Source organism: Typopeltis vanoorti, chromosome 23 (genome assembly GCF_054136105.1).
Source record: "Typopeltis vanoorti isolate ZY-2024b chromosome 23, IOZ_Tvanoo_1.0, whole genome shotgun sequence".
Taxonomy (NCBI): domain Eukaryota; kingdom Metazoa; phylum Arthropoda; class Arachnida; order Uropygi; family Thelyphonidae; genus Typopeltis; species Typopeltis vanoorti.
In genome coordinates this window covers 64,453,970-64,480,105 of record NC_143571.1, presented here as the reverse complement: position 1 = coordinate 64,480,105, position 26,136 = coordinate 64,453,970, and the positions used below count along the sequence as shown (strand labels likewise).

Genomic DNA, 26,136 nt, shown 5'->3' with positions numbered 1-26,136 from the left:
TTTCTGATTTCACTGCTTATCATTTTGTCCATTATTGACTCCTTCAGTTCTGTGCAGAAATTTCATTTTGGATGATTCAATTCTTCTTTCATCTGCTTTTTTTATTGTCCATATCTCACTGCCATAAAGTAAGTTTGGTTTAGCAACTGTATTGTAGATTCTTATTCGTGTGTGTTTTTGTACATAATTGGGTTTTAAAATTTTATTTATAATGCCTGTTACTTTTAAAAAGTTTGATATCTTTGGTTCTATATCAGCTTCATTTTCATATGACATTGTGCAACCTAAATATTTGAATGTATTTAATTGCTCTATTATTTTGTTGTTTATTACTATTTTGCTTCTTATTGGATTAGCACCTTTGAAGGCCATGACTTTTGTTTTGTCTGTTGATATTTCCATACCATATGTTTTCATCAGATTATTTAGACTGCATAATGATTTTTGTAGTTCATCTTCATTATTTCCAAGGATTATTTGGTTATCAGCAAAAAGAAGAGTAGCTAATCTGGTGTTATGGTTTATCTTGAATCCTCCTTCATTAGTTATCTTCCATTCTTTTATGATTTTATCTATGTATATATTAAACAAAACCGGTGAGAGAGGGCAACCCTGATGTACTCCTTGATTTATTGGTTTCCAGCTTGATGTTGAATTATTGTACTTTTCACAGATATTTTATTATCTTGATATATATTGTATAAGGCTCTAAAGAGTTGGTTTGGTATTTCATATTCTTCTAGGATTTCCCATAGTTTTTCTCTGATAATTTTTATCAAATGCTTTGGTGTAATCTATAAAAGCTATGTGTGTTTCTATGTTCATTTCTCTGTGTTTTTCAATTAATAATTTTAACGTAAATGCAGAGTCTATGCAAGACCTGCCTTTTCTCTTCTTTTGCTCTTCTATTAATTTTGGGTCTACTATATGTTTAAGTTTATATGCTAAGATTTTTTCATATACTTTATAACAGGTACTAAGTAAGCTGATTCCACAATAATTGTTACAATCAGATTTGTATCCTTTTTTGTAGATGGGAATAACTATTGCTTTGGTCCAATCTTGTGGGCATTTTCCTTCTTTCCTGATCATATTATAAGAGTTAAGTAACCTGAGTGAGAATTCAAGTCCTGCATATTTGATAAGTTCCAAGCTTATATTGTCTTCTCCTGGAGCCTTTCCTGTTTTGTTTTGGGTTAATGCTTCTGTTAATTCTTCTAGAGTGATGTTTTCCAAGTTATCAGAGATGTTTACAAAGGGTAGTTTTCTATTTTGAATGTTTTCATCATACCATAGATCTTGGTAATAATTTTGCCATGTTATGTATTAATATCTGCTTTTTCTCTAGTTTCATTGCTTAGATCTTTGAGGATTTTATATGCATTAGGTCTTTTGAGCGTACAGTCTCTCTCTAATTTTGTTACAAAATTGTTCCATCTGTTTATTCTCCTGCATGCTGCTTTTGCTGTTGCTTTTTTTCTGTTGTATTCGATTTTTGATTATTATTTTTAGGTTGAGCCAGTTTTTATATGCTTTTTTCTTTTCTTCAATAATGCATTTAATTTCATCATCCCAGTCTCTAAGGCCTCTTTTTCTTTTCCGCTTTTTCTTTGTTCCTAAACTTTCTTTTGCAGCTTTTGTCATTATGGTTTTTAGGTTTGATCATTCTTCTTCTATGTTCTGATTTTGTTTTATACTTGTCATCCAGTTCTTTATTCTTTTTTGGTACAAGTCTTTAATACTACTGTCATCCAAAAGTCTAACTTTGAAAGATTCAAAATTTCTATTTTCCTTGTGCTTTTTTGTTGTTTTCCATCTTGGTTCCCATTTTATTTTTCTAATTAAAGGTAATGACCTGATTCTATTTCAGATCCTCTGTATACTCTTATATCTATTATCATTTCCGACATTTTGATATTGCTGATTATGTAATCAATAATGCTTCTTGTGTCTCTTGCTTCCCAGGTGTATCTGTGGATGTCTTTATGTTTGAAGAAGGCATTCATTATTTTAAGGTTATTGCTTATAGTAAAATCTCTTAATCTGTTTCCATTTCTATTACAGTTAAGTTCTCCGATAGGTCCTATATTTGGTTTATATGGTTTATTGCCAATTCTTGCGTTGAGATCTCCTATTACCAAAATCTGATCCTTAGGATTGGTCTTATTTAATATGTTCTGCAGTTGGGTGTAGAAGTTTTCTGAGTCTTCCTCTTTTCCTTCTTCAGGTGCATAAGCTCCAATTACTGTCATATAGCCTCTGTCTATTTTAATTCTCATTTCTATTATTCAATCGCTCCAAAAGTTGTAATGGATTATATTGTTTCTAAGAGATTTATGTAGAAAGATCATTACATCAGATTTAGCTCTCTCTTCTGCTTTTACCCCACTGTATATATAAATATAATTTTCAGTTTTGTCTGTTCCTCTCTGCTTTTTTTTAGATTCTGTAATTATTGCTATTTTTACATTTCTTTCTTCTAGTGCTTGGTCCAGTTCTATGATTTTGTGGTGGATACCTCTCACATTCCAGGTGGCTATATTCCAATAGATGTATTTCTGCATTTTTTTTGTTTTCGATAATTTTCTTCTCGAATCCTTATTCCAAGCCGGTTCGTTACCAAAAAAGTCTGTCCGTTTACTATCTTCATTTAAACCTTTCTAACAGTACTTCATGCATAAGATCGTAACAAACATAACGAAAATGCATAAAATCTTACATGAAAAGAATAAACACAATAAATAGATAAAAAAACAAAACAAAAATTTAACTTCACTTTAACTATACATACATACAGAGGAGAGTTGGAGGATGGTGTAAGTGGAAAGAGGTGAGTAAGGGGAGTCCCCTTCCATAAAAACATTATTTATTTTTTATTTTATTTTATTTTCATTTATTTATTTTTGAGTATTGTACATATCGTTGATTTCACCGAACTGCATAGCAAGATTCGAGACACAAACACCATTTTCATGTTTGGATATGATTTCTTTTTTTCATCTCTATCGTGGTTCTAATAACTTTTCTTTTCACTTTGCTGCTATCCCTATTCTTCTGCGGTCCCATCGTGGCTTAATTAATAATAATTTATGAGAAAAAAAACAACAAAACAAAGAAAATCAAGAAAACTCACTGCAAATTTGAGCAAGTGTCTGCACTGAACGAAGGCTGCTGTGTAACTGATGCTTTCCCGCCTTACAGCTCAGCATGAGTAGCACATGGTTGCCGTTTGCCTGTTCGGAAACTGGGGCGTTTTTTGTTCAGAAAATATGTTCGGGAACTGAATTGTTTGAGAACAGAGGCGTTTGACAACCGAAGTTCCACTGTATATGATTTTGAGCCAGATGAATACATAGTCTGTTAGCTGTTGGAGATATGGATATTGCCCGAAATGAAGATATTAAGTGATTGTGATTACTTGGTTTTAGAGAGTGTTGGGGATAAATATTTGTATGCATTAATGAATTGTGTTAATAACATAAATCTTTTTATATACTAATGATGATATAGGAAGAGAAATACAGGTTTTTAGTGTGGGTAAAATTTAAGAAGTTTATGGATTTATTGTCTTTATTGAAGGAAAATTGTATGCTGTGACTGAAGTTGTTCAAAGAATGAAATAGTTTTTGTCTTGTATTCTTATTACCAATACATAAGGCATCATTATCATATCTAATGTAATAGGGTATATCAACAGGGATGGCAAGGAGATGGAAATTGTGATTCCATATGGGTAAGAAACAGTTATGTGAGTTGACAACTATTGCTTGCGTTCATGAAAAGACAAAATATCTGCAAATGATAGTGAAATTGTATCCAAACAAGATAATTTTGTTCATTCTGCTAGGTTTTAATCATTAATAGGCAATGTATAGAGAAGAGGCATCAGAAGAAGAGAGAATACTATCAGGGATATGGTAATTTCTTTTATGTGCCTAGAAACTTTGTCAGTGTTTTCAGTCATAAATGTGGATTTTTTTTTTTATTTTAATAATGGTTTTATTAGTTGTGAGATAAATTTTTGTAAGGAGCTCTTGTGGTCTGTTTATATGAAATCATATTTTAATTGAACATTGCAGGTATTGCAAAATCCTCATACCAGACTTTTGACATCCCACTGGAAAGAAGAAATACAAATAATTAAAACATACACCCTGAAATCAAGAAAGTCATCATTATTGGTTTTGATGCTGGGGAGGGAAGGTACAGTTACATTGATCAAAATCTCTAGTAATGATAACCAGTCTATGCAATAAACATGAAGATACCCAATCTAATTTTCCTTCATGACATTTAAATAAGATAGATTACTAACTACTACTCTTATATAATATTTGTCTTGAAATATGAAAAAAGTGTACCCAGAAATGACAGAGTGGATCTGCTTGTATAAAGCCCTTTCCCACCAGAGAGTGTAGGACTATTCAAACATTGTATGGAAAAACTTTTTTCATATTTTAAGACCAATATTGGGAACAAAAAGGACTTGCCATGCCCCCCCCCCCTTCTCCAGCCTTAGCCAACCTGTTTATGCAAATTTTTACTAATGCATTAAAAAACTATCAGAAAAAAACAAAAATTTGGCTTACATTACATCGATGATATTTTTGTTATTTGGTCAGGAACAGTGGATGAGTTAATTATTTTCAAAGATTATCTGAACAACTTACATCCCAATATAAAATTCATTCTTGAACTAGAATAGCAAAAAAAAATTACCATTCCTTGATATCCCTGCAGAAGTAAACAAAGAGGAAAAAAAGGTTATCCTTTTCTGTATACAGAAAACCTACCACAATGGGAAGATTTTTAAATGCTGCTTCACACCACCATCCATTACAAAAGATTAAAACTTTTGTAATGGATGGTGCATACAACATATCAAGCACGTCAATTAAAAGGAATAATGAACTGCACTACCTGAAACAACCTTGCACTCAATGGTTATGAACCCAAGATGATCAGAAAAATTCTTAATACATCTCCTGCAATTCCTTCACTTAAACATGATTTCAAGAATGCAATCACACTGCCTTACATCAGGAATGCCACAGACAAAGTGGTTGTGTTGCTCCATGAGTACAACATAAAAGCAGCCTTTTTCATCTCTACAAAAAATCTCAAGATTCCTACATCCACCAAAACCGACACATCACCCCATGAAAAATCCAGGCATTTATGAGATTCATTTCTCTTGTGGCATTTGTTATGTAGGCCAGACAGGAAGGTCAGAAGAAATCTTCATGTCTCAACACATAAAAGACATTGAAAAAAGAAGAGAATATAAATCAGGCCTGGCATTCCACAACTACTACAGGCTATCAAGTACTTTAGCAACAAACAAAAATGTCATATATACTGTTTTACAAGAAAATTAAAAGAAGCCTTGCAAATGATTAGGATCCCTACACAATGCAATAAAAATCAAGGTTTAATTTTACATGAAGTATAGTCTTCTTTCATCAAAAATTTAGCTGCCATGGACCTAGAATATAACCTGCATGATACCACAGAACATGATAGCAACAACTAGTGATGTTTCAACATGCATACAGTAACGAATTTACCATTTTTATTCTTGTTTATGTAATATGTATCAGTTATATCAGTTATATGTAATAGTTAATCAGTTATATGTAATAGTTGTGAAGTTATCAAAACATCTAATATGTGTTTGGATAATTTGATTTTATTTAATATTTCAGATAGTTTTTTTTTTTTTTACTAAATCAGACTTTTTCATAATTTATGAATAGGATATGAGTATTTAGTTGGAATTCTCTTTGTTTTTCAGTTAGCTGTTTTAAAGTGAAGAAATGAAGACTGAATCAATAAGCATGTGATTCTTTTTTTTTAATCCATTTTGTTCTTTTACTGAATGTTTTTGCTATATAGATGTTATTTTCTTTTTCACTATGGTTGTATATATTTTGTGTCTGGAATCCAATAAATTCCTCTATAGTTTGAACATTTTGATTTATTCCTTTTTGAAAATAGGGAAAAAATGGATTTCTTCCAGTTGTCTGGAGCTGTTCCTGATTGCAAAATTTTATTTAATGAATTTAAAAGTCTCTTAGGCTGTTCCAAGCCAGCATATTCAAATAGGTTCATATTTATTCCATCATTTCCTGTAGCTTTTGTTTTTTTAGAATTTTCTTTAGAATTTCAGTTAAATCATCTAATGTTAAGGTTTCTAATTTGTTACTATTACTTATTATGCTGAAATTACTATCTTTTTACAAGTTTTCATAATAATTATTCCATTTCTTTTTATTTATGTATCTATTTATTTAAAAATTACTTTCTTTAATTTTTTTGTTCAGGCTTCAAGATTTTATATTATTATTATAATAATAATATAATATAACTATAGAGTATCTCTTTGGAGCCAGAGACTCACCGTGGGAGACTCAAACTAACTATTATACACAAAAAACCTATCATACCTCTCCTTAAACTCATTTACTTTCAGGTAACTCACAACTAATTCTAGCAATACATTTCACTCATTCACCACTCTCCATTTAAAAAATTTGGTCTGCACAACCCTTCTAACCCATACTCTTACACAACTTCCATATTTATCATATATTAAAAAATTTCCTTTGCATCAATTTTATAAATCCACTTTAATATCTTGAAAGTTTCTATCATGTCCCCAAGAAACCCAGGTGACCAAATTTCTGGACAGTAGTCAAAATAATATATAAGATAATTATAAAGAGGGATAGCACTTCCCTATCTTTACTTGTTACCATGTTTTTCAACATCCAAGTAATCCTTTGAGCCATTTTACCAACTTTTGCAATATGCCCTCTGAACTTCAATTCAAGTCTACCATTATCCTTAATTCCCTGGCCTCTTCAATTGCCTGCAATCCAGTATTATCAATATGATACATCATATTCAGCTATCATATGCAACATTAAATTGACAATCATTATCCTTTGCCTACAATGCCAATTTATTTAAATTATCCTGCAGGACATCTACATAACCTTTATCAACTATTACTCTTTCCAGTTTTGCATCATCAGCAAACAACTGAATATCTTCTCTTAAATCTTTTCCTATATCATTGATATACAAATTAAAGAGTAGTGACCCTGGTACAGAACCCTCAGATACTCTTAGATTCCACTCCATCATATACTACTTTCTGGTATTTTCCTATCAGCCACTCCCCTAACCATGCTACAAGCTTCATACCATTCTCATTTGCTCCAACTTTCAGAATACCACATAGTTTTCCTTGTGGTATTCTATCAAATGCTTTTACAAAGTCCACTAGTTTCATGGTGTATCCATTTCCTTTATCCAATTCAACTGTCAATTTATTATAAAATGTGAATAAATTATTAAGACAGACCTACCTTTAAATATTGTCTAGTATAGAGTATCGATCCCTATCCACCTACTGTTGGATTTTACTTTTAACCAACTTTTCCAGTACTTTAACAACCACTCCTGATTGGTCTGCAGTTTGCTACTTCTCTCTTGGAACTACTTTTATACAACTATCTTACCTTCTTTTCACTCCCCTGGAACCCTAACCTAGCTGAGACTTAGACTGAACAACTTCATCAAAGGTAATGCCAATTCTCTTGCACATTCATGCAGTATATAGGCTGACATGCCATCCAGTCGAACTGCCGTGTTCACATTCATATATTTCAATATGAATGTGAACACCTCCTCTTCATTTACCTCAATTTTGATATGCATCTCTGTTACATTAGCAACTTGACTATTTCTTTTGCCACTGTCACTTTACCACCATCAGCATTGTTTAAAGTCATACTACCATAGTCATTTTAACTCTTACTTACTACATAACAGGAAAAAACTCTTTTGGGTTTACTTTATCCTACTAAGCTAATTTTCTCTCATAATCTGATTTGACTTTTCTTACTAAACCAGTCACTTGAACTTTGTACTGCTCATTAGTTTGCTGATTACCTTTTTCTTTATATTCTCTCAACGGTTCCCCCCCCCCCTCCAGATATTGCTTTATATCTCTACTCATCCATTTAATTCTCACTTGGTTTATCCTCCTGACCTTGGGTATGCAGTCTGATACTGCTTCTCTGAAACAATCTGACCTTTCTAGCTTTTCAACCATACTGCTGTCCAAGATGACTCCTTAGTCTCTCATAAATACCAGCTTTATAGTCAACATAAATCCTTTTTTTGACAGAGATTTGGCAAATTCCCAGAACAAGACTGCATGGTCACTCTTCCCAGTTATAGGTTATGGATATATGTTTTGATGCTATTATCAGATTCATCATGCTCAAAGTCCTTGTCTTCTCTATAACATGTTTTTTTTTTTAATGTCATTATCCTTTAGCAACTGTATAAATTCTACTTCCATTTTGCCAAGGCCCCTTTTCTTCGTTACTTTGGTCTGCACTAATCTGCCAGTACATGGTATCTACATTTTCCTGTGGACACCCTCTTGATCTATAGCAGTGCAAAACAATATCTTTTATCCTATTGGCCTCTATCCCACACCAGACAGCTTCAAATCAACCATCTCCACGAGACCTAAAATCTTCTTTAACTTCTAATTTTGTTGGTTGTAATTTTTCAGCTATCATCAGCAATAACCCAACTTCCTGTCCTATTCTCTCTATCCTCCCTAAAAATACAATATCCTTTACATTCTATCTCTGTAACTTTATCATTTTTTGTCAACCAGGTCTCACTGATGCCTATAATTTTTAGCCAAGTCGAGCTGACTAGTGCCAAAAATTCTTATTCCTGAGACTTTTTGCATTCGTGTACTTGCATGTCAACATCCCCTTGCACCCACAGTTATCTTTGTGTAATGTCATTACCAACCCATTTGAATCGGAAGCCTGTGAATTCACATTCTGAATTGCATGATCATTTCTATACACTTGCTCATAGGGGTGGCCAGACACATGCTTGGTTGCATCCTCTCTGATATCCCTAGTTTCCCTGGTTTTGTGCTTCCACTCTCACTAAAGACCACTTTCTGCAAACATCTAACTCCAAAACCATTTAAATATAGTCCATCATGCATATATTATTTCTTTTGTCCATCAAATTCACTCCATACACCAGTAAACTGCACCCAATTTCTCCTGCACAATCTACTCACAGACTCATTAGCAATCATGACCCTTCTTCTCATACTCTGTCCTTGTGCTGAGGCAGCACACCAGCAACTCTTTCATATCTTCTCTCATTGCGCATTTCTACCCTTTCAAATTATTTGTTCCTGATATAACAATCATCTCTTTCACTTCTCCCTTCTGCAAACTAACAGTGTCACTAACATCTCTGATTTTTGCAGCTGTGAAACATGCTTTTGTCACTTGCTCATTAAGTATACCTCTTATCATCGAATTTCTATACAATGCCATATCCTCATTTGCAGTTTCTTGCACTTTCATACTTTCTGAATTCACATTTTCTTTCATTCTCACACTTGCTGTAATACATGACAATCATTTCTTTAGTTGCTATAAGTTCCCATTTTGTCCTGTGAAGGACAATCTATTTCACCCCTTACTGGTGCTTCTTTTACGCTCTCATTCCAAGCACTATCATTCACTATTTCTGCATTCACCAGACCACTTTTGCTATCTTTCCTTACATTGTTGACATTTATCAATTAATTTTCCTGCTATCTACACAACTTGCATTTCTTGTATGGCACACAAAACATTTACGACATATTTTCTGTCCATTCACACTTTCATACCACAACCCGTTCAACTCTTGGTAATCATACAAGAGCCCTCATGCTAAACTCAGCTGCCATTTTCCTTGCACGCATCAGTGGCATGTATTAAAATGCTTTCTAAAACAATATCTTTTATTAAATTTCACACACACTAACTTTACAGTCTAAAATTAGTAAGATATGACCAAAAATAATTACTAACATCTAATATATTTTTTGAATAACAGCTTCACACATGTAAGAGGAAACTAAATATAATTTATTACACTCTATTTATGCATATTTCACTAATATGTCATGAGCTTCTTTCAAGAACAAGACAGAAAAGCTGGTAACAACATTTAAATTCTGAATACAAGAACAAGTCATACAGCATGCATATAATGTCACATGCCTGAGTCACAGCTGTTTGGTAGGAGAAAATACTATTAAAGTTCAGAGACATGAAATTGGATGTATAATTAATTAATTAATTTATAAAAAAATGAACAATTAACAGCAATCACTTCCCAAAACTTAAGATTAGGATGGGGTGAAGCTGTTATTCAAAAAAAATATTACTAATGTTAGTAATTATTTTTGGTCATATCTTACTAATTTTAGACTGTAAAGTTAGTGTGTGTGGAATTTAATAAAATATATTGTTTTAGAAAGCATTTTAATATAGATGAATAGCATTCAAACAATAGATGATCAGATTTGAATCTACTGTAGTGGTACAGTTCCAGTGAACTCTGTGTCTAGTGTTGATGGCATGAGAAGTAAGGCCTGAACTTTCAGAATCCAAAAATCTTATATAATCTTGATATTTTTTGATTCTAATAGTAGCAGAATGGCCAGTCTCTCCAAAATTGCAAAGATGACAAGAATAACATATTTGATAAATGTCAGGCAAGAATAAAGTTGATAAAGGATCTTTGATAGATGGTAAGAAAGATGACAACTTCTGGGCTGGTTTGAAGGTGGTGTACAAATTATATATGTGAAGGGTATTTGCTATTTGTTCAGATGTTTCTTTAAGGTAGGATATGTTTTCCTTATAACATTGGATTGCAATCTGGAAAATGGATGATAATTATCAAATATTGAAACCATTATTAAGAAAATAAAATATGTAGTATGTCTAATGTGCATGTCTCTATTATTAAACAACTAGTAATTTATTCTTACAGTGAAGATTATTGGAGGTCTATCAGAAATTTTGGTAAGCTGCATTTAAAGAAGTCATGCTTGCATAACTAACTTGTGTTTCTAAAACAATGTCATAATGATGGTTTTATTCCCAAGTTTATAAAAATGAAGGAGGATATTAAATCTTATTCTGCTCCTAATATTTACCAAAGCGTTAGCAAGGCACTGTTGTCTGAAAGGATACACTATGTTAAGAAGCTCTTCTTTTCTAATAACAATAAAATTTCTGAACTTCAAACTATACTGCAAAATAATCTTAGTGTTAGGAAGTGTCCAGTAGAATGGAGATTGGCTCTCACCCACAGGTCATCAGTTAGTACATCATCATTCTCTGCAAAACATCACTTTCTCCGTTCTCACAGGATTATGGCAGAGGCATGCCTTCACAGTCCTCACAAGCTGTTGCATCCTAATGCAGCATGATCAGCCTGTTCTTTGGCAGCCAAATATGTCTTCTGTACTGTTATAATGGTTATTAGTCAAACACACAAACATCCTTCTGATTCCAAGTGTTTTTAGTGTGTTGAAAATAACAGGTGGCTGAATTCCAACCTTGTGAAGTACTGTTACAGCTACATGGTTCTCATAATCTCTCTGCTGCATAAGCATGTGAATGTTGGCTGTGCACACTGCAACTAATGGAACTTGGTTCACGATTCAGTGCAGGCCTGTGTTTTTGGCAAGACCGTGTATAAACAGAAGTTGATATGCAAGTTTGAATTATTCAAAGAAACTTGTTCATTCAGCAAACACCTAGCTCTGCTCATGAAAAATTGGTTATAAATTTAACTAATGGTCCTTTTACAAATGATGAATTAAGTGAATGGTCCAGATTTTGCAGTAACACCTCATTGTCTGCTTCATTTAGACTTTATGGTAGGTTTAGAAAAAGGCATTAGGGAATTATGTACAGGTGATGCCAACAAGCTAAGGTTTGAGGTTGCGTAGATTTTGTATAAAACTAAACCTCCTCCTTTGAATATTTCTTTGCCTGAATTACAAGCTCTTCATTCTTTACGTCGAAATAATAACATTATAACAACGAAGTCTGACAAAGAAAACACAACTATATTCATGGATATCACTGACTACAATTGCAAACTTAATGTGTTACTGCATGGATATATTAGCTTTACAGGTAAATATATTCATGCATCTTCATCCTCCTTCACAAAAATAGGTATTATCAAAGTTTTGTACACCAAGCACACACAATTTGTTCTTCTAAGTCTCTTCTGTTAGAAGAATAAAATAAAATAAAATTTACTCTATTACTTAATGGATACAGTGAGACCTTGATACAGAAAATATTTGATAATTTCATCCCTCTTCCAGATTGCAGTCCAATATTAAAAGGATCAGCATATTAAAAGTGATATTAAAAGGATCAGCATACCATACCTTAAAGAAACATCTGAACAAATAGCAGGGACTCTTCAACAATATAATATGTACACCACCTTCAAACCAGCACAGAAGTTGTCACTTTCTTACCACCTATCAAAGGTACGTTATCACCTTTATCCTTGCCTAGTGTTTATCAAATTGGCTATTCTGCAACTATTAGAATTGAAGAATATGAAGAATATGTAAGATTTTTGGATTTTTCTATTTCGAAATCAAAACCTTTAAACAATACTGAGATTTCATCATCTGGCCAGTGATGACCTGATATATTAACAACAGTTTTCTTGGTGTCTATGAGATTCAAGTGGTCAGTTCTCCTTATATTCCCCTTTAATAGGGATTGAATTTTTGAATATGACATTCTTTAATCAATGAGTATCAGTGTGAGTTCTGCAAAAGAAAATTGACAACTGATATATTTTCATGCTCTGACATTTGCTAGAAAAAAACATTATGAATTTGATAAAGAATTACAATCAAGATATATGTGGATTGATGTTTTATAATATAAAAATTAGAGTGCTGGTGACATAATAATAATAATTAATTTTTTTTTTTTTTAAAAAGGTTGATCTGAAACTAGTTATAAAGTTCTGGTTAAACTGCCATAATATCTGATACACCCTGGATAAACAGTAGAAAAGAAAATTATTTTTTTTTCTAATCCTAATAATTTTGTTTTAATATAGGAAGTAGCTGCAGGATTTGTTGCACTCTCTGTTAGTTTTGCATGGGGTGAACTTCATTTACTGTTGAAATCTCTGGTACCCAGCTATAAGTCTCATTCACAGTGGCCTGTAATTAGTGGTTGCCTTTCAGTTACTGATTTGACCTTTTTACACCAGTATTTATCACCAGAGGATTGTGAGATATTTTTGCATATTACTCAAATACAAGACAAAAAACTTGAATATTTATTGGTAAGGATTTATAAAATCAATTTATTTTGTTTTTTGTAGAATTTTGAATTTTCTTTTTTATTTCTGTGCAGTATTTACTTTAATATATCACTTAAATAATATTGGTATCAAAATAAACAATAAGAAAATAGATAGAAACAAAAGAATTACTGATAGGAAACTGAAGTACAAATCATTTTTGGTTATTTAAATAGGGACCTTGCTAATCACTGATTTCATTGGTAAAGAGAAGTGTAGATTATTGCAGTTTTAAAACAAAAACATCCATTACATGTGTTAATTAAATTATTTAATACAATCTTACTTTCTATCAAAAGTTCGGCATTTGCCTGAACTTTTGATAGAAAATAAAACACAGGCCAATTATAATTATTGAAATAATTTATTTCAATCAATGTTGAAAGGTTATTTTTCACTTGGTTAGACTATAATAAATTTAGTTTAATCCTTTATCCAAGTGTGTGCAAACAAAGTTTTCGCAGGACTGGGGTAAAGTGGTACAACACCGGGTGACTCCTTGCAAAGGTGGAGCAAGCTACCAACACTCCTATCTCAGTATCTCCCATAATGCAAAACACATCTCCTTGCGGATATGTATAATGTTATGCATTAAGGGAAGGGCCACTACCCAGACTAGTTTTGACCTTTATTGAGGTCTCTTCAGTGGGAGCCAGGCCCAAGTGGAGATACCAAGGCAGAAGCATTAGTAAGGTCATCTCCTCCTATAGGAGTTGCCAAACAGTGTGCCACCTTTTTATTAAATTACTCTGGATTTAGAGAAAGATGTTGAAAGGTTATTTTTCACTTGGTCAGACTATAATAAATTTAGTTTAATCCTTTATCCAAGTGTGTGCAAACAAAGTTTTCACCTGAAAGTATCTTCAGGACTGGGGTAAAGTGGTACAACACTAGGCGACTCTTTGTTTCTAATGCCAGGAGCATTAGAAACAAATGGGGAGTTGAGTTTGTTGCTTTATTGAATACGATGTGGCCTAAGATTGTTGGCATTAGTGAAACCTGGCTATCCGAATCAGATATGGTAAGTGGGATCGAGTGTAACGGATATACCATTTTCAGAAACAACAGAAGAGATAGGAGAGGAGGAGGAGTGCTACTAATGATATCAGATGACTTAAGTCCAGTTAGGGTAGAAATACAAGAAAACAATGATGGTAACAATGTCCCATGTAACGATGAGTTTGAGTCTATTTGGTGTGAAGTGAAGGTTAACAGAATGAGCTGTCAGGTTGCTACAGACCTGACAGCTCAGTTGTAGGAGACGAAGAAATGCATCGCCAATTTAGCCTTATGGGTACCAAGCGAATGATCATTATGGGTGACTTTAATTTTCCAAACATTGATTGGGTAGAAGAGAAATCTCATGATCAGAATGAACAGGAATTTATTGAATTGTTGCGGGATAACTTTCTCAAGCAGCATGTGGAAGAAGGAACTCGAGGTCAAAGAGTGTTGGATTTGCTCATAGCATCAGAAGGGATCTCTGTCAAGAATATAGCTATTTTACCACTAATTGGTGACAGTGATCATGTTGTTCTTTCTTGGGAAATATCTACTTGTATTGAAACTTCGATTAAATCAGGCTACATGCTGAATTACAAAGCTGGAAATTATGATCATCTTAGAAGAATATTATCTTTGGTCCCATGGTATCAGTTACTGAATGGAAAATTTTATTTAACTGTCAGCAATGTATGGGAATCTTTGAAAAAGTGCTTGAATAAGGCAGTATCTGAATGTATCCCTGTTGTTCAAAGAGTAAATAAGTTGGTATGAAATGGATATGCAGCCTTATTAAGCTAGAAATCCACAAGAAGAAGATGATGTGGAAAGAGTATCGTGAGAATAAGAGTGAGAGGATTTATGAAATATGTAAAACTCAGGCCAGTAACGAGTATTGTGAGAAAAGCTAAAAAGGAGTATGAAAAGAAATTGTCCATGCAAGCTAAAGGCAATCCAAAAGAATTTTATTGTTATGCCGCAAGCAAAAGAATGAATGTAGAAGAATAACTTTATTGAATGTAGATGGTACATGAGTGTCGGAAGCTAAGGAGATTGTTCAGTAATGAGTGCTCACTTTGCTAAGATACATCAACCAGGTGTATGTAGTATGGTGCACAGTGCTACTGCTATGTTGGATGAAGAGTTAGAGGTTCATGAAAATGAAGTGGAAGAGCTTTTGCATAACCTGGATGAGAATTTGTCAATAGGGATAGATGTAATATCTGCCCGTTTGTTAAAGGAATGTTCAGAATTGGCTATGCCTTTCACACATTTGTATAACTTGAGTCTCAGCTCAGGAATGATACCAAAGGAATGTAATATAGTTCCATTGCACAAGGGTGGTGCAAAAACTGATGTGTCTAACTACTGACCTATTAGTATTCTGGTGTGGTAGTGAAGATTTTAGAGAAGTTAGTAAGAACTTGCATACAGAAATGGGTAGACAATCATTCTATACTCTGCAGGGAACAGCATGGGTTTACTAAAGGAAGGTCATGTTTTAGCAATTTGCTCATATTTTATAACAGTGTTATTGCTGAGTTGGATAAAGGAAATGGATACACTATGATAATGTTGGATTTTTCTAAGGCATTTGATAGGAACCACACGATAGGCTGTTATGTAAACTAGAGAATATGGGATTGGAACATAATCTATTGACTTGGATCAGGGGATGGTTAACAGAAAGATCAAAAAGTGGTATACAGTGGGTATGAATCTGCTAAATTAAGGTAACCAGTGGTGTACCTCAGGGTTCAGTCCTTGGGCCATTATTGTTCAATCTATACATTAATGACTTCAAGCAGGATCTATCATCAGATTTACAATTGTTTGCTGCTGATGCGAAGATAGGCAGGACAATCAAGGATGCTACTGATATTCAGCAATTACAAAATGATTTGAATAGACTGGAAATCTGGGCAAACAAAAATGGCTGTCACTTTAATGTTAGTAAGTGTAAAGTTATGCACTTGGTGTGATTAAAGATCCAGCGGCATATTATATTAGTGGGGTTATGCTACAAGAAACTGAAGAGGCAAGGGATCTTGGTGTATTGGTGGATAAGAATTTAAAGTTCAAAGGTCACATAGCAAAAGTTGCAAATACAACTCAGAGGATAATTTCTATGCTGAAGCGAACTTTGACATGTAAGGATAAGAAAGTAGTTTTGCCTCTTTATAAGGCTTTGATAAGACCACACTTGGAATACTGTGCACAGATTTGGTCTCCCAGGTTTCAAGGGGATAAAGAAGCTGTGGAAAGGGTGCAAAGAAGAGTTACGAAGATTATATCCGGATTATGGATTTAGATTATGAGGACAGATTGCGAGTATGTGGATTACAGACTGGTTAACAGGAGAAAGAGGGGTGATATGATAGAGGCCTATAAACTTTTGAATGGTTGTTATAGCATTTCAAATGATGAAATTTTTCATTATATGAAGGGCAGGGAGAGAACACGGGGACATCCATGGAAGTCGAGGTTGTTCTCAGTCAAGAAAGGGGTAAGAGCTAGGTTTTTCTCTCAGAGAGCGTGAGTGAGTGGAATAATTTCCCTATTGCCCTTAGGGCTAGTGAGTGCATCTAGTGTAAATGAATTTAACGGAAGGTATGATAGCCGGGTTGGGTAATTTACAGCCTCCCTCGATGAGTCTTTGACTCCCTGGAGGTCTCAGATAATAATAATAATGACAGTGTTCAAACCAATTTTAAGTTATGGATCTGAGAACTGGGTTAGAAATAAAACACTTGACTAAAGACTAGAGACCACAGATATGAGAGTCCTGAGAAAGACTAGGGATGTGAACAGATAGCATCAATGGCAATATCATATTAAAAATTGAGGATATTAGGAAAGAACTTCCACTGTCAGCATCCATCCAGGAATGCATTAGCTGAACTATTCAAAGGTGGTATGGTCACTTAAAATAAATGGGAGAGGAAAGATTAGCAAAACAAGTGTTCTCTGCTAGGTTTACAGGATAAAGATCCAAAGGAAGACCAAGATATAGGCGGATTGATACAGTAAAAAGTGCCTTAGAAACAGAAATATAGGATCTGATAATGTTGGAGTCTTGACAGATAACAGATTGAATTGGAGGAAAATTGTTGGTAGGAAGTTAGTAATGATGTAAGTTCTTCATGTAGTACTATAATAATATCCTGTACACCTCTTGAGGGTATATGTCAGGAATTTGATGGTGATGATGGAAGCCTGGATAGAATTTCTCATAAAACTTTGACGTATAGAGTGCAATCCCTAAGAACTTCCTTTTATAGGAGTTCAAGATACCTTATCTCTGAGCTAGAGGTTAAGCCATTGAAGAGAAATGTGGAATTATTATGCTGAAGTTATAAAAGAGCTTCTTCAGAGCATAAAATGTTCTTTTGATTGAATCAGAGTTTTAATAATTTTAACAGCACATGAACCTTTGGTTTCTTACATAACAGTTTTACACAGTATTAAAACTTCAGAGAATTCTTTTGCACTATTAAACCTGCCACATCCCATCATCATTGTAATGATAATGAGATGTAGTTTGTGTATTGTCCTGTGTTGATTTTTCTTTCTGTAGAACAGAAACTGTAAGCTGTTACCTGGCTGGTAAGTAAATCTTGAAATGGAAAGCCCGCATTGGCTTCTGTTTCTAGAATAAACTATAAACTTTATTTTTTAGTGGATTGAGTTAATGTTTGGAGGAAAATGTACATATCTTACATCGGAGTTTGAAACTACAAAAATGTCTATTAAAAACACTGTATGGAAAAATGAGAAATAAAAGGCATTCAAAAGGTGCTACTCAAAATGCTCTCTGGTTGCAAAGATAGGAGATATTGCATAACTTATTTCTGCTCCCTAAAACTGTTTAAAAAGTTTTTTGTAAGAGAAGCAAACAGCTCTGTAAAAAGAAAGATCTGGAGGAAAATCTTTATATATATGCAAGCTCCAGTTATACTCAGGTATACTAAAATAGAATTCATGCTAATTAGAAAGTCCAAAGAAAGGAGCTAAAACAGTATCCAAAATTTTGTTTTTAAAAGTTATTTAAATTATTTCAAGTGCCTGTACCTTAACATCTTTATCTTTAATCATATTCAATTTATTTTTAAAGTCTTCCTTTTCATAAGCTAATGTTTTTTATTTTTAGATTTCTCTCTTTCTTCAGAAAATAAAATCTCTCATAATGTTTGGGAAAATGTCTGATGCAACAAATCAGAGTATCAGAAGAAATACATCTTTTGTAATCAGTGTGGCATTGAAATCCTTTCCTGCCAGCATTAATCCGCTGAATGCCTTATGGAACAAAGAGGTAATATGCCAAAAGGCTATTTTCTGTTCAGTGGAATATTTTTGTCAACAGAAATTTTCATTCTTTGAAAACTTTTAAATTTTAAAGTTTTAAAATTTTGAACTTTATCATCACAGAAATGGTTCTCCAAGCAATTAAGACGATTGCAATTATTAACAGCAACATAATTAGTTGAGCCTATGTTTACCTTACTTATTTTTTGTTGCAGAAATTTGAGTTGATTTTAGAATCATGATTATCATTGTACTTAGGTAATAACTATAGGGAAGTTATAATGTATGGTTCTATTTTTCTCAACAAACTATCATAAGGAATGGTGAACATGGAGAATCTTTAGTCATATCTCTCTCTCTCTCTCTCTCTCTCTCTCTCATGCTTGCACACACAGAGCTATGAGTTCCTGATGGATTCCTGTTAGTAATCAGTGCTGTGCCTACAGAAAGCAAAGTGCTACTAAATCTCACTTTGTAGCCACCAGTAAGAGACCTTTACATATTTTTTATAGGAAATGTGGACAACGGACTGAGGTTTATGATATAATGTTTGTCCTCAGTGATATATCAGTTGAAATATGCTGTTTCTAGCATGTGGTTTTTATTTCACTTGTGAAATCCATTGTTGATATTATTTGAGTTGTCATTTACACTAAAGACGATGTTTTTGTTTCAAATCACAAATATTTTTGTATATAAATTATTAATAAGCTTTCTTGTGGTTTTATGTTTTCTCTTTCATATGAGGACACCCTATGGGATGAAATATCTGATGCAGATTTTTCATCCCATAAAGCAATCACACTGTCCAGAAGAACACACACACACAATTTACAGACAAACTGCACTGGCTCCATAGCCTTATCTGCTTTGGCTGTAATTCCAAACAACCACAACTACACCCTACTGGTGTATGTTCTTTTCTTGGTTTGGAATACTGAACAAACAAGAATAGATTTTTAATATGGGATCAAGCTGAACAAACTACTTTGAGATGCAATTATACTATATATCATGTTCATACTGAGTATAACCAGTTTATTAAGTATGCTTCCATTAACAATGAATCCATAGGTTTCCTCATAGACAGTCAGTGTTACCCATCCATTCTAGACTAGAACAGACAGATCTAGAGTAGATCTGTCTGCAGTTCATTGTAAAATGGGTGTCAGTGTAATCTAAGCTGTTTTGTTCACATTATTATGATTGGTGTGTGCAGGATGTGTTGGTACAGGTATGGAAATTGCTGCCCTGCTTGGATGTGTGTGTATATATATGATCCACTGACCAGAAAACAACCAGCCAGTGGCAGTCCTGTGAGGTAAAGTTTGATGTGAGAGACCAAAAGAGTTACAAGAATATATCTTCCAGTTATATCTTCACACTAGTTTAGAATAACTGCTAGGAAGTGATTACTGTTTAACCTTGAGAATGATAAACAATAATGAGTATGATACTGTAAAGAAAAATATGTACAAAAGTTTTAAAAACAATCAAATTAAAGCAGCTTTTGGAGAGCACTTGTAGACTCAAATCTACAAATATTAGAAGAAAAGTGACAGAGTTTGAACTTAACCTTAGAGACTCCATGGAAAATCTGAAGAAAACAGTGATTGATTCAGAAACGTGTGTGTAGTTGAGTTATTTGCAAGGGCAAAAAATCAGAAATTCACAGTGGAATGAAGAACTTAAAGAGGCAGTCCTATTGAAAGAGAAATTATATCACATATAAGTCAAGATAATTAAAATTATTCAGTTATTTAATCATTCTGTTGTCTATAATATTTTTTTTTTTCATTGAGTATACAATATTTCCTGCTAAGTCAACAGCTCAGCTGCCTTGAGAAAATAAAAAGAATATGTAAGACATGTTAGCATGGCTGCTCTCCAGTCAAGAGGCTGCAGGTTCGAATCCTGCCGTGGGCATTGATGTTTGTGATTGTCTGTGGAAATACCAGTTGTGGTGGTGGTTGGCGGTAGATGGCATTGGTGTAGTTGCAGTCAGTTGGCGAATTGTGAGTGGTGGAAGCAGAGTTGTACAGTGGATGCCCTCCTTCGATGTGTCTTTGGACTCCCTGGAGGTGGCAAATAATAATAACAATAATAATAAATATCCTGGAGGTGACACAACATTCTGGAGGGTATTCAGAAAAGTTAAAAATGGAAGAAAGAATACTGTAAAAGGATTCAAAAATTATAATGGTGACATGATAAAAATATTCTGGATGTACTATATAATTGCTTTGAAAGATTGTGAAATGAAAATTGATAAACAGTGGTATATCTACCACTAAAACATTTTAGGGGAATGCATTCGAGCGCATATCAGTATTCTTTTAATTCCTTTTGCACATTTAATAGCCTGTTTCAGCCTCTGTCACTTCACTGGTCTCACTTTCTTTTTCATCCACTTTGTAATTCATTATCTTATTCAGTAATCTTTCATATGGCATTCCTTCAATGATCTTTCTATTTATTTCTATTTTATTATTATTATTATTTCTGTTATTAGTGTCTAGTTTAGTTGTCTCAATATCTTCCTTTCAAACTTTTCATCTAGTCACAAATTTTTAATTTCTGCTGCAATATTATTGTCTTCTTATCTCCTTCTCTCATCATTCATTTTTCTTTTCCATTTACTTTAGAAAGTCAAGATAATTAAAATTATTAAGTTATTTAATCATTCTGTTATCTATAACACTTTTTTTTTTTTCATTGAGTACACTTGATGAATTATTCAGAAGTGAATAATTTTTCATTGCACTGAAATAATTCAAAAGGCCTAGTTCAAAGGTTAAATAACTGAAGAAGAGCCCTCATAGTACTTGTTTGTAACAATGGAAATGAAATGAGTGCTGCAGGTAAGATGTATGTAAGCATACTTGAAAAGAGGTGAGGATTAAATGGGGAAGAACAAGCTGAGTTTAGATCAAATGAGTTATCAGGATCAGATTTTTATAACTAGTTGAGAGATCAGCAGTTACAAATGAGTGAATGAGGCAAATGAAGATGGTTAGGAACATGCTGTTATTCATCAATAATGTAGATATTACAACATCACAAAATTAAAAATCTTCAACTTGTTACTACTTTATGCAGATGAAAAAAATACAAATTTTCAGAACTTCTTAACTAATTTGAATAACTGCTGTAATAAATCAGGTGTAAAATTCATCAATAAGAACATGAAAGACATGAACCACATTCTCAATGGGGATCCTATAGAACAAGTAAAACATTTCAGATAATTTAAGTTATGGAGCTGAGAGTTGGGTTAGAAACAAAACATGATCAAAGACTTAAAACCACAGACATGATCTCAGAAAAATTAAGGGAATGAACAGATGCAAATTAAGGGAATGGCATGGAGAAGTTTGGTGAATCTCAAGTGGTTGCACTTGATATCTCGAGAACTTTTGACCATGTCTGGCACAAAGGCTTACTAAGCAAACTCCTATCATTTGGTCTGTCTCAGGACTTCTGCAGTTGGATTGCCAGCTTTCTGTCTGAATCCACACTATGTGTGATTGTGGATGGTTCCTTATCCTCTCACTATTCAACTAATGCTGGGGTTCCACAAGGCTCTGTTCTCTCACCAACCATGTTCCATCTATATGTCAATGACTTACTTTGGAGATCAACCCAATACAAAACTGTGTATTGGGTTGACCTCCAACCCAATACACAGTTTTGCAGATGACAGCACATTGCACTTCTCCCTTTCACTTGATAAAACTTACTCTACACAACCCATCTCATCCTACAAAATATCAATCACCACTGCCCTCAGTTCTGATCTCCAAGCCATCCTTCAGTGGGGTTCAAATAATCTTGTCAATTTCAATGCTAATAAAACCCAGTTTTGTCTTATTTCTCACAAAAAAAGAACCATTTTCTCTTATTTTTGACAACACTCAAATTTTCAGACAAAATGAGATTTCTCTTAGACTTACCCTGACATCAAGTCTCTCCTGGATCACAACCATTACATCCTTAAAAAAACTAGGATTTCTCTTTTGCTCAAGGTGTTCCAACCCCTGAACAGTGTTAACCTTATACAAATCACAAATCTGTCCACTATTGAATACTGCTCTCGTATTTGGAGTGGGGGCCCCCTAAGAACTCCCTCAAAATTCTTGACTCAATTCAGAGGAGGGCAATTAGATTGATTATTAATCCATCTCTTACCAACTCACTCCTCCCACTTTCTCACTTCTCCCACTTTGATTTCTCCAATATGTGTATCGGAAATAGCATGAATAATTCTCCCACTCAGTGTTAAGTTTGTTGGAACATGTGCAGCTTCCGCCCAACATTAATCAATCTTTTGTGTATGGACTCAACATTATTATTATATGGGCACCTCCTTGAGTCCGAAGACTCATCGTGGGAGATCCATTCTGCTCATTCACCACTCTCCAAGCAAAAAATCTAGTCCTCACACCCCTACTGACCACACCTTTATTCAACTTACAGTGATGACACCTTGTTCTGGTCCCTCTAGCCAAATGCTGAAACATTTCCCCTGCATCTATCCTATATAATCCTTTAAGCAACTTAAATTAAATCAATCTTGACTCATCCCACTTAAGCAGAAGTGGGATGAGTCAAGAGTGGAAGAGGACAGAGAGGTGTACAAAGAGAGAAAGCAAGAAGCCAAGAGAGTAGTGGCACAGGCGAAGGCCATGGCTTATCAAGATCTGTATGATCAATTAGAAACAAAGGAAGGACAGAGAAAAATTTACCAACTAGCGAAATGTAGAAATAAAGCAGCAAAGGACATCTTACATGTGAGGCAGATCAAAGATGCTGAAGGAAGAGTATTATGGAGGGATGTGGACATAAGAAACAGATGGAAAATATACTTTGAGGGACTTTTGAATGAGGAAAATGCAAGGACTCACAGAAGAGATGGGCAGCCTTCTGAGGGGATGGTGCAGAATATCAGTAGAATGGAAGTGACGGAGGCCATGAAGAGGATGAGGAATGGAAAATCGGTGGGCCCCGACAGAATTCCAGTTGAGACATGGAAGGCACTGGGGGAAGAGGGAATTGACCTGCTGTGGGACCTGTTCATGAAAGTTTGCCATCAGGAAAATATACCCGAGGAATGGAGGAAGAGTACTCTTGTTCCCATCTACAAGGGTAAAGGGGATGCACAAGACTGTAAAAATTACAGAGGAATAAAGTTGATGTCCCACACAATGAAGATCCTAGAAAGGGTTCTTGATGGTAGATTGAGGAAGGAGGTGGAGATTGCAAAGGAACAATTTGGCTTCATACCTGGTAGATCAACAACAGATGCTATCTTTGGGTTACGACAGATGATGGAAAAATATCAAGAGAAACAAAGGGAGCTACACCTGGTATTTATTGATCTGGAGAAAGCATACGATAGAGTGCCAAGGCAAGAAGTCTGAGGGAGAAGAAGGTGCCGGAGAAATATGTCAGGTTGGTGTGGGAAATGTACAGAAATGTGAAGACAAGTGTTCGGACCTGTTTGGGACAGACAGAAAGTTTTCAAGTAACAGTTGGCTTGCATCAAGGGTCAGCATTAAGTCCGTTTCTGTTTAATATTGTGATGGAGGTGGTAACAGAGGAGGTGAGAGAAGATGCGCCTTGGACAATGTTGTATGCAGATGGCATCTTGCTGTGTGTAGATTCAAGAGAAGATGCGGGAACTAAACTGGAAAGATGGAAAAAAAGTACTGGAAGAGAGAGGTATGAGACTGAGCAGAAGTAAGACAGAGTATATGTGTTGTGCAGTGGGCGGCGGCAGCCAGGAGACAGATCTGGAGCTGAGAAGGAAGGTGAGAGACTTTAGATACTTAGGTTCAACAGTGGAAGAAGATGGAGGAGCTGAGAAGGAAGTGGGATGCAGGATACAAGCAGGTTGGAGGAACTGGATGGAGATGGCTGGAGTGTTATGCGATAAGAGGGTGCCGATCAATCTGAAAGGCAAAATTTATAGGACAGTAGTGAGGCCAGCTATGACATATGCTATAGAAACTGTGGCCCTGAGGAAAAATAACATCAGCAGGATGGAAGTAGCAGAGATGAGAATGCTTAGGTGGATGTGCGGTGTGACCAGAAAGGATCGTCTGAGAAATGACTATGTCAGGAGAACAGTGAAAGTTACGAACTTAGGAGCAAATATACAGGAGGCAAGGTTGAGATGGTTTGGTTGTGATGAGGAGGGAGGACGAATATGTGGGAAGAAGGGTCATGCAGATGAATGTGCAAGGAAGGCAGAAGCGTGGGCAGCCAAAGAAGAGATGGAGGGAGCTAGTAGAAGAGGACTTGAAGATGAAGAACTTGGATGTGGTGACAGCCCAAGACAGGAAGGTGTGGAGGAGACTCATTACAAACAGTGACCCCACTTAAGTGGGAGAAGCTGCAGAAGAAGAAGAGAAGCAACTTAAATGTTTCTATCATGTCCGCTCTTTTTCTCCTATTAACCAACTTCTACAATCCACACACCTTCAAATCTATCCTCATAGGGTACATTCCATTGGCCACTCACCATCTTAGTCACTTGCCTCTCTGAATCCTCTCCACTGCTTACTCATCCCCAGGGGACCAGACTTGAGCACAATAATCCAGATGTGGGCGTATCAAGGCCTTATAAAGAGGAATAACAACTTCTTTATCTCTACTTGTTAATGTGTTCTTCAATAGCCAATTAATCTTATTGGCTACTTGTGGTGCTAGACTCTTTGTCTAGCACCACTCCTAAATCTGTAACTTCATCTGTTTCCTGGAGTACAGTGCCATCAGTGTGATATACAACTTGTAATCTATTTATCCCAAATTGCATCACTTTACATTTCTCGACATTAAACTGACACCCGTTAACTTTTGCCCACACTAACAACCTATTTAAATCGTACTGCATATTTTCTACTGCCTTGATTAACTATTACTGTCTACCTAATTTCACATCATCAGCAAACAACCGAATTTTCCTTTCAGGTTATTTCCTATATCATTTATGTATGAATTAAACAGCAATGGTCCCAGGACTGAACCCTGTGGCACACCACTAGTCACCTGCTTTCACCTCGATTCTGTCTTTCCATATACCACTTTTTGATATCTGTCCAACAGCCACCCTCTTATCCACTTAAGCAGTGTCATATCCATCTCCATTTGTTTCTAATTTGTGTAACAGTGTTTCCTGTGGTATTTTGTCAAATGCCTTTGCAAAATCCAGCAAAATCATCATGTAGCTTAGCTGTTACTCTATTATAGAAAGTTAGTAAATTATTAAGGCATGACCAACCCTTCACAAAGCCATGTTGACCCTCATAGAGTATCATATTTTTATCTACCCATTCTTGAATTCTCTTTTTTACCAATTTTTCTAATACTTTTACCACCATGCCTGAGATACTGATTGGTCTATAATTTGCTACATTAATATAAAAACATTAACTTTAAAAAAATGGCATCAATGGCAGAATCATGCTAAAATGAAGCTAATAGAATAGAATTTGACATTATCAGCATTCAAAAATGTGCTAAAGTAAAGAGAATATTAATATTCCAAATATTCAGTTTACTTATTTGATCAGATGT

At 34.6% G+C, this 26,136-nt stretch overlaps 1 protein-coding gene across 4 annotated transcripts in view; it reads left to right on the top strand.

The window, feature by feature from the left end:
• LOC150093914 (unhealthy ribosome biogenesis protein 2 homolog) overlaps window positions 1-26,136 on the top strand; it is a 393,653-nt gene that overhangs the window by 156,420 nt on the left and 211,097 nt on the right. For all 4 annotated transcript variants that reach the window (XM_090412865.1, XM_090412866.1, XM_090412867.1 and 1 more), the window contains 2 exons: window positions 13,003-13,233; window positions 18,404-18,565. In XM_090412865.1, the coding sequence (XP_090268991.1) occupies window positions 13,003-13,233; window positions 18,404-18,565 (393 nt within the window). The remainder of the gene's footprint in view (window positions 1-13,002; window positions 13,234-18,403; window positions 18,566-26,136) is intronic.